Source organism: Canis lupus, chromosome 18 (assembly GCF_011100685.1).
Source record: "Canis lupus familiaris isolate Mischka breed German Shepherd chromosome 18, alternate assembly UU_Cfam_GSD_1.0, whole genome shotgun sequence".
NCBI lineage: Eukaryota > Metazoa > Chordata > Mammalia > Carnivora > Canidae > Canis > Canis lupus.
Window position 1 is genome coordinate 26,076,181 of NC_049239.1, and position 8,345 is coordinate 26,084,525.

Sequence of the window (8,345 nt, forward strand, 5' to 3'; positions counted from 1 at the left end):
TGAACCTGAGGCAGATGCTCAGCCGCCAAGCCACCTGGGGACCCCTTTCTGTTTGTTCCTAATTTAATTCTTTTGTGATCGGCGAACATACTTTTTATGATTTCCATTCTTTTAAAAACTGTGTTAAGCTTTCTTTTCTGATGCAGGATATGGTCTGTCTTGCTGAATGCTCTGTATCTATCTGAAAAGAATGGGTATTTCCCTGTCGTGGGATGGACGGTGCCACAAATGTCATGTATCTCCTTGAATGATGGTTGTTCAGAATCTTCTACAGCGGGACCCTGGGTGACTCGGTGGTTGGGCGTCTGCCTTTGGCTCAGGGCATGATCCCGGGTCCGGGGATCGAGTCCCACGTCGGGCTCCCTGCATGGAGCCTGCTACTCCCTCTGCCTGTGTCTCTGTGTCTCTCATGAATAAATAAATAAAATCTTGAAAAAAAAAAGAAACTTCTACAGCTTTGCTGATATTGTCTTCTTGTTTTGTTGACTAAGGAGAGATTCTTAGGCTATTGAACGACTCTTGCAAGCCAAATAAATAGTGTGTTAAGTGTTCCACACACCCCATAAAACCCTACAGGAAATGGTCACAAAACAGCTCCAACACCTGCGTCACCTGTGTCAGCATGAGGGTGATGGCTCCAGCTTCTGTCCTATTCTGGAGGGTCGTGGACATCCTCATCAGTCCCAGGAGGACGGAGTGCTCCTCAAGGCTGCACATCCCAGCTTTTAACGGCCAGAGGCTCTGGCCGGGATTCGGGGACCCTTGTGTCAGGCTGAGCTGCCCAGCTCTGCATCCTTTATTGAGCATCACCAAAGCCTTTGTCTTCAAACCTGGGATCACATTTTTGTGAAGTTTAGGTTACTACTTATGTCTACTCTTTACGATGCCTGGTTCTACGAATTTTAAAAAATACATCCCCGAGGATGCCTGGCTGGCTTAGGGGAGCATGAGATTCTTGGTCTCGGGGTCATGGGTTTAAGCCCCACAGTAGGTGTGGAGCTTACTAAAAAAAGTAGACTTAAAAAACAAAATGTTGTATTCAACTGTGTAGCCCCACCAGTGCCATCGCCCCTAATTCCCTCGCTTGCCTTTAGCGGAGCCTGGACTCTGGGCCTGTGGCCTACGGAGCCGTCGGCAGAGCCATGCGGCCAGAAGTGAGCGGAGAGACACAGCCTACGACCCCGGAGGCTTCAACACTCGCTCTCTCGCTCTCGTCCTGTCGCTGTCGCTCTCCTGCTCTCTCGCGCTCTCTCTCTCTCTCTCTCTCCTTCGCTCTCTCGCTGTCTCTTGCTGTCGCTAGTCACTCTCGCTCTCTCTCATTCTCTTTCCCTCTCGCTCTCTCTGTCCTTCTCGCTCTCTTTTGCTCTCTGTCTCGCTCTCTCTCTCTCTCTCTCTCACTCTCCCTTGGTCTCGCTATCCCTCACTCTCGCTCTCTCCCTTTCTCGCTTTCTCTCTCGTGCTGTCGCTGTCGCCCTCTATCCCTCTCTCTCTCTCACTCTGTCTCTGTCTCTCACTCTCGCTCTTGCTGAAATAATAAATACAATCTCTTTTGAAGGGTCCCTAACGGAATATAAAGCCCTCGGGCCGGGCAGCCCCAGTGGCACAGCGGTTTAGCGCCGCCTGCAGCCCAGGGCATTACCCTGGAGACCCAGGATCAAGTCCCACATTAGGCTCCCTGCATGGATCCTGCTTCTCCCTCTGCCTGTGTCTCTGCCTCTCTGTGTGTGTCTCTCATGAATAAATAAATAAAATCTAAAAAAAAAAAAAAAGCCCTTGGGCCCCAAGGCCAAGGTCCTGGAGGACCCGCGCCTGCGAGGACGGCCGCCCAACCCGGCCCAAGACCGAGCACCAGGATCTGGTGACAGGTCGCCGGCTCCCAGGCTGCGTGGGTTCCACTCCGACCTGCGTGGGAGCGACCCAGAGGGAGCCGCCGCTGCTCCCCCCCCCCCCCCCCCGCAGCCGCCCCGTGGACGGGGCAGGCCCTGGGGCCCAGGAGCCCGCGGCGCCATCTGCCAGTGGAGTCCAGCCCGCAGCGGCCGCAGGGGAGACACCGGCCGCGTCCGGCAGACGATGCGACACCTGCTCAGGCCCGGCCTCTCAGGAACCCAAGGATGGAATTCCCTGAACCCAAGGAGGAAGGGAAACCCACAGCTGCCAGGGCCCTCGGTGCTGAGACCGAAGTTTCCCCAAAAGCGGAGAACGGGGCGGAGATGTTGGCGCTCGGTGCTCCAGCGACATCATGTTCAGTTCCGGTTGCTGAAATAAGGGGGACAGAGGGAGGGAGGGAGGGAAGGAGGGGGGAGGGAGGGGGGCATCCAGATAAGAAAAGGAGAAATAAAGTGGTTTCTACTCATAAGGTAATCGTCCATGTAGAAATTCTGAAAAAAACTAAAAAAAGAAAAATCCTTGCATTAACGGGTTTTAGCAACAACAAAGGACATGAGGTCAACACCCCAAGACTGTATTTCTACACGTTAGCAGTGAACAACTGGAAATGACGTTTCCTTTTCTTTTTTTTGTTTTTTTTAAAGAGTTTATTTATTTGACAGAGAGAGGAAGAGAGAGGGAGCGTGACCAAGGGGCACAGCAGAGGCGGGGGGAGAAGCAGGCAGCCCGACGTGGGACTCGACCCCAGGACCCCGGGATCACGCCCTGGGCGGAGGGCAGACGCCCAACCGACTGGGCCGCCCAGGGATCCCGGAAATGACGTTTCTCCGAAGAACCATTTACCGCCTCTAGAATCCCGAACTCCTAGGCTGCGCGGCCCGTAGGCTGGAGACGATGGACGCGATGTGAGACCTCAGAGGGAGATACGTGCTCACAGATGGGGGGCTCGGTGTCCCCGGGTGTCACTTTGCCCTAAACTCGTTGCACAGATTCAGCGCGATCCAAGTCACATGCCCAGCAGGCGGGTCGTGCCGGAGTCAGGGGCTCCGGGCCAGGCTCACAGACAAGGCACGAGGGCGACCAGGACAGTCCTGTGGGAAGGAGGCTCGGGCCCCAGAGCCTGAGTTCCCACTGGCCGCGAGGCTGCAGGAGTCACGGCTGCGGGTCACTCTGCAAGGACTGACGTTAGACGTGTGGCTCACGGAACACAGGCAAGGGTTAAAAAAAAAGAGCCCCACACAAAGACGATCCAGTGATTTTTGGGGGCAGAAACTGAAAAGTGAGCCAACGGAGACACAGTCTTTTCAACAAACAGTGCTCAGGCGACTGGCCCGCCGGGCAGGGAACGGAAAGCGCCCCGACTCACAGCTTGGGGGGAGGGGGTCGGATCCGCTGTCAAGGAGGAAGTGACAAGGTCCCAGCTGGGAGAAGGCATTTTCACATCACATATGTGACTCCTTCCATCTTAGTACATGGAGGTGAGTCGCCGTGAGTTGTGTTGCCATTTCCCCGATGACAGGGTGTCGAGCTGTCCCTCCCTGCTTACTGGCCCCTGGAGCCCTCCGTCTACTAATGTGCCTCTGCAGGACCTTTGCCTTCGTTAAAAACTGGACTGTCTTTTCTTGATGACTTGATGGAGCTCTTTGTATATTGTGGACCTGCATCCTTTGTCAGAGGTCTACACTGCACACATCCCATCCCGGTCCACACTGCCCGTTCCCGCTTAGTGGTGGCCGACATCTGGGGACAGAGAGGAAACTGCAAGCGGGTCAGAGGCTAGGCTACAGTCACTGCTTGGCATGTAACCCAAGGTCAGGGCACCAGCCCTGCCTTGGGTCTGTCCTGCGAGGGTACCATCCCCTCCCCTGTCCCGCACCGGTCTGCATCACAGGGAAGGAGGCGTTGGATGCACCTCGGAGCTAGATGCCCCTGGACACGCACCTGTCCTGCATCAGACCCGAGGGACTTTGCCCCTTGTGACCCTCATTATGGTATTTTGGGGTCAGAATCCTTGTTTTCTCTTTAAGATTTTATTTATTTATTTGAGAGGGAGCCTTGGGCGCAGAGGGCGATCTCCCGAGAGCACTTGCTTCCATATGCACCCCGGCGGCTCACCGGGGGGTGGCCGGTGTCCCCTGCTGTCTCTGAAGGCTCCTGGGGTCCTGGCAACAGCTCTGCGCTCCCCCCGCCCGCGGCCCCGCTGCCCCCTAGTGCCCAGAGCACGGGGCTACATGCGCGGCGGGTGGGCCCCGACGGGGACAGGCTCCCGCGCCCCGGAGCCACCGAGGCCATGAGGACGCGCTGTCGCAACCGGCTGGAGCGCAGCGTGAGCCCGCGCCGCGGACGGCCACCCCGGCACCTGCCCCACCCGGCCGCGCTGCGCCGCCGCGACGCTGGCCCGGAGCTTCCGCTGCGCCCAGGCCTGCGCGGGGCCCGGGTGTGTGGGCAGGTGGGCGCAGCCCGCTTCGGCTGCCCTCGGGGAGCGGCGACTCGGGGTGCGCGGGGCGGGGCGGGGCTCCCAGAGCGGGCCCCGCGCGCCCTCCTCCGTCTCGCCCAAGGCCCTGCAGTGAGTCGCGGGCGCGGGGGGCCCTGCGGGGTCGGGGCGGCGGAGGGCAGCCCGCCTGGGGCGCACGGGCGAGGCGGGCGGACGCTCAGGCACTGGCGCTGGGGCGCGGGGAGGGCTCCCTCCGGAGGCGTCTCCTGGGCCGCCCCTGAGAAGCGGACGCGCGGCGGGACGGCGTGGACCCGAGCCCGGCCGGGCACCGCCCCCCCCGCGCCCCCCGCGCCCCCGCGCCGCCCCTTCCACCTGCGCGGGGCCCGCGAACTCCCGGACCGGCCGGGGTAGGGGGGGGGCGGGGCGCCCGGGGCGGGGCGGGGGGCGGGGCCAGGGCGCCGTCCCGGGGCTGCGCGCCCGCCTGGCCGCGGGGCGGGGGCCATGGGGAACCGCAGCGCCGGGGACGCCGACGGGCTGCTGGCGGGGCGCGGGCCGGGCGCGGGGACCCCGGGGACCCCGGGCGCGGCGGCGGCGCTGGCGGGGGGCGTGCTGCTCATCGGCGCCGTGCTCGCGGGGAACGCGCTGGTGTGCGCGAGCGTGGCGGCCGAGCGCGCCCTGCAGACGCCCACCAACTACTTCATCGTGAGCCTGGCGGCCGCCGACCTACTCCTCGCCCTGCTCGTGCTGCCCCTGTTCGTCTACTCCGAGGTGAGCCCGCCCCGCGCCCGCCCCGCGCCCCACCCGCGCCCCCTCTCCTTGCCCTGTTCGGCGGCTCCTACCAACGACACGTCCTCGTCCTCCAAGCCGCGCGCTCAGAAACGGGCGACACCGCCAGTCGGGCCGCCCCCCTGCACCGGCGGGGGTTCCATTCCCCGGGGAGCCAGGTGGACGCGCAGACTCGGTCGAGCCACCCCCCGCCCCGGCTGTCCCGGGGGCACAGGGACACACATCACTGCACAAAGCACAGCCAAGCGTGAGCAGGAGCGCGCAGGCGGCCGGGCCCCCGGGAAGCCCACGCGACACGCACTGTGCCCACAGCAGGAGGGGCACGCGGCCCCAGGAGCCGGGGGCAGGGAGCAGGGCGCCCCCCGCGCCTCACAGTGGACCCCAAAGGACGGGGTGGCGTCCCACCCCCGCCGGGAGCCGGGCCCGAAGCCCTGGTGGGACCCCCGCCGCCGGCCCTGCTGCGCTGCTGCCCATTGGGCGGAAGAGCTGCTCAGGGCCGGGAGCGCGCTGGCCAGGCGCTGCGGGAGGGGCTCAGCGCCCTGGGGGGACGCGGCGAGGCGGGCGCCGCCGGGTCACTAGCAGGACAAGGACATGCAGGGCCTGCCCCTCCCCCGAGCCCCGCCGGACGTCACAGCGACGGCCCTTAAGCTCCTAATCGTCCCAAATCAGCGGCAGGGGATTTAGAGGGGGCGGTTGTCTGCTCGTTGCTCTTGGTGGGGGCGCTGGGCACGTGTGTGGCTATGCACCCCCTCACTCATTTATCCTCAGGGCGGTTTTGTGGGTGCTATGGTCACCCTCATTTTACAGATGAGGGCACAAAAGTGAGGACCCGTCGAGTCCGAGCGCAGGGACAGGGCTTAACCAGATAGGCTGACTCTCGCCACCCCGCGGGGGGCACGCGGCGGGGCTCAAGTCCCCGGGCAGGAGGACCGCAGCCCGTGGAGGGGGGGCCGCCTCCAGCACAGCATCACACTGGGGTCCTCCACCGCCTGCACCCCCGCTCCAGGGGCCCTCCCAGGGGGACGGAGGGGCTCTGCTCAGCGCGGTGGCAATGCGGCCAGGCGGGACCCCGGGCCCATTCCGGCCCCCCGGGAAGCTGGGCGTCAGAGCGCGGCCCGGGTCGCGGCGAGCGCTCCTGGGCTGGGGGGCGGCCGCCTGGTCTCGTGCGTGTCGTGCCCCCACCCCGGGCCCCTTGCGGCGCAGGTCCAGGGCGGCGTGTGGCTGTTCAGCCCCGGCCTCTGCGACGCGCTCATGGCGATGGACGTGATGCTGTGCACCGCCTCCATCTTCAACCTGTGCGCCATCAGCGTGGACAGGTGAGCCGCCCCGCGTCGGCCCCGCCCCCCGCCAGGCCCCGCCTCGCGACCCGCCCTCGCCCCGCCCCTCGCCAGGCCCCGCCCCGCGGCCCGCCGCCCTCACTGCGCCCCCGCAGGTTCGTGGCGGTGGCCGTGCCGCTGAGTTACAACCGCCAGGGCGGGGGCGGCCGCCAGCTGCTGCTCATCGGCGCCACGTGGCTGCTGTCGGCGGCGGTGGCGGCGCCCGTGCTGTGCGGCCTCAACGACGCGCGCGGCCGCGACCCCGCCGTGTGCCGCCTGGAGGACCGCGACTACGTGGTCTACTCGTCCGTGTGCTCCTTCTTCCTGCCCTGCCCGCTCATGCTGCTGCTCTACTGGGCCACGTTCCGGGGCCTGCGGCGCTGGGAGGCCGCGCGTCGGGCCAAGCTGCACGGCCGGACACCGCGCAGACCCAGCGGCCCCGGCCCGCCGCCCCCCGACGGCAGCCCCGACGGCACCCCCGGCCCGCCGCCCCCCGACGGCAGCCCCGACGGCACCTCGGACGGCACCCCCGGCCCACCGCCCCCCGACGGCAGCCCCGACGGCACCCCCGGCCCGCCGCCCCCCGACGGCAGCCCTGATGACAACCCCCGCCCGCCGCCCCCTGACAGCAGCCCTGGCCCGCCGCCCCCCGAGGTCACCCCCGATGACACCCCCGACGCCACACCCCGCCCCCTGCCCCCCGCCGCCGACGCCGCCGCGCCCCCCCCCGCCGACCCTGCAGAGCCCCCGCGGCAGCCACGCAAGCGGAGACGCGCCAAGATCACCGGCCGGGAGCGCAAGGCTATGAGGGTGCTGCCCGTGGTGGTCGGTGGGTGCCTGCCCGGGCGGGGGCGGCGGGGGGGGGTGGCCGCGGGACCCGCTCACCGCCCCGCCCCCCAGGCGCCTTCCTGCTGTGCTGGACGCCCTTCTTTGTGGTGCACATCACCCGGGCGCTGTGCCCCGCCTGCCCCGTGCCCCCGCGGCTGGTCAGCGCCGTCACCTGGCTGGGCTACGTCAACAGCGCCCTCAACCCGCTCATCTACACCGTGTTCAACGCCGAGTTCCGTGCCGTCTTCCGCAAGGCCCTTCGCCTCTGCTGCTGAGCGGGGCCCCCGCCCCCCGTCCCCCGCCCCCCACGCCCTCCGCAAGGCCTGGCCAGGCCTGGCCAGGCCTGGGGGGCAGTGTCTCGGCGCCGAGGGGGCGGCTCTGTGCGGCTGATTGAACCAGGTCCTTCCTCAACACCTGCTGGAAGGCTGGGCCTGGGGCGGCCTGGGAGTTCCGGGGGGAACCCAGACCCCCCTTGGGCCCCTCATCCTCCTGCGGAAGCCCAGGGAACAGACCCCGGGAGGCTGGTTCCTTCCCCAGGGTGAGGTGGGGGACTGCCCCAGGCCCTTCGGCCCTCCCACGGAGAAGCTTCCAGAAGCATGCTGGCCGTCCCTGAGAAGGCCAGGACTCAGCTGGAGGGGCTGCCCACAGGCTGGCTGGTGGTGACAGCCAGGACACACCGTGGCTTCCCCACGCCGGTGCTCCTCCCACAGTGGGGCGGGGACACCTGTCCGGTGGGCTCAAGGTAGTGTCCTGGCGCTGCCCCTTCCCTGGGAGGACAGGCTGCACCCGGCTCAGCGCAGCTCCCGCCAGCTTTCCTCTGGCCGTGTGGAAGGAGCAAGGACATGGGGCCGCGGGGCTGGGTGGGTCTATCCAGGCAGCCTCCCCCGGGGGGGAGGGGGCAGCAGGCTGCCCCTGGGTAGGAGGGGGCGGTGGCAGCCCCTTCAGCCGATCGCTGTCTGTGCTTCCAGGAGGTTCTCTCCTGAACACGAGCAATTGTGGGCCGAGGGGCCCCAGCTCATAACAGCGGCACTGCCTCCCCACCCCTGGAGGTGCTCAGGGCTCCGGGGGCACCCAGGGACCCTGGCTCTGGTGGC

General features: G+C 66.1%; 1 protein-coding gene across 1 annotated transcript; it reads left to right on the plus strand.

Annotated features, from left to right (window-relative positions):
• The first annotated feature begins 4,822 nt into the window (after nt 1–4,822).
• DRD4 (dopamine receptor D4) lies at nt 4,823–7,526 on the plus strand. The gene is made up of 4 exons (XM_038562962.1): nt 4,823–5,089; nt 6,311–6,423; nt 6,540–7,252; nt 7,324–7,526. Exons 1-4 carry the CDS (start codon nt 4,823–4,825, stop codon nt 7,524–7,526), a joined length of 1,296 nt encoding a protein of 431 aa, XP_038418890.1.
• The last annotated feature ends 819 nt before the right edge of the window (nt 7,527–8,345 follow it).

Coding starts and splice junctions, on each gene's coding strand:
- DRD4 (XM_038562962.1), top strand. CDS start 4,823: ATGGGGAACCGCAGCGCCGGGGACGCCGACGGGCTGCTGGCGGGGCGC. Junction 6,424..6,539: donor TGCGCCATCAGCGTGGACAG/GTGAGCCGCCCC, acceptor GCGCCCCCGCAG/GTTCGTGGCGGTGGCCGTGC. Junction 7,253..7,323: donor GGTGCTGCCCGTGGTGGTCG/GTGGGTGCCTGC, acceptor CCCGCCCCCCAG/GCGCCTTCCTGCTGTGCTGG.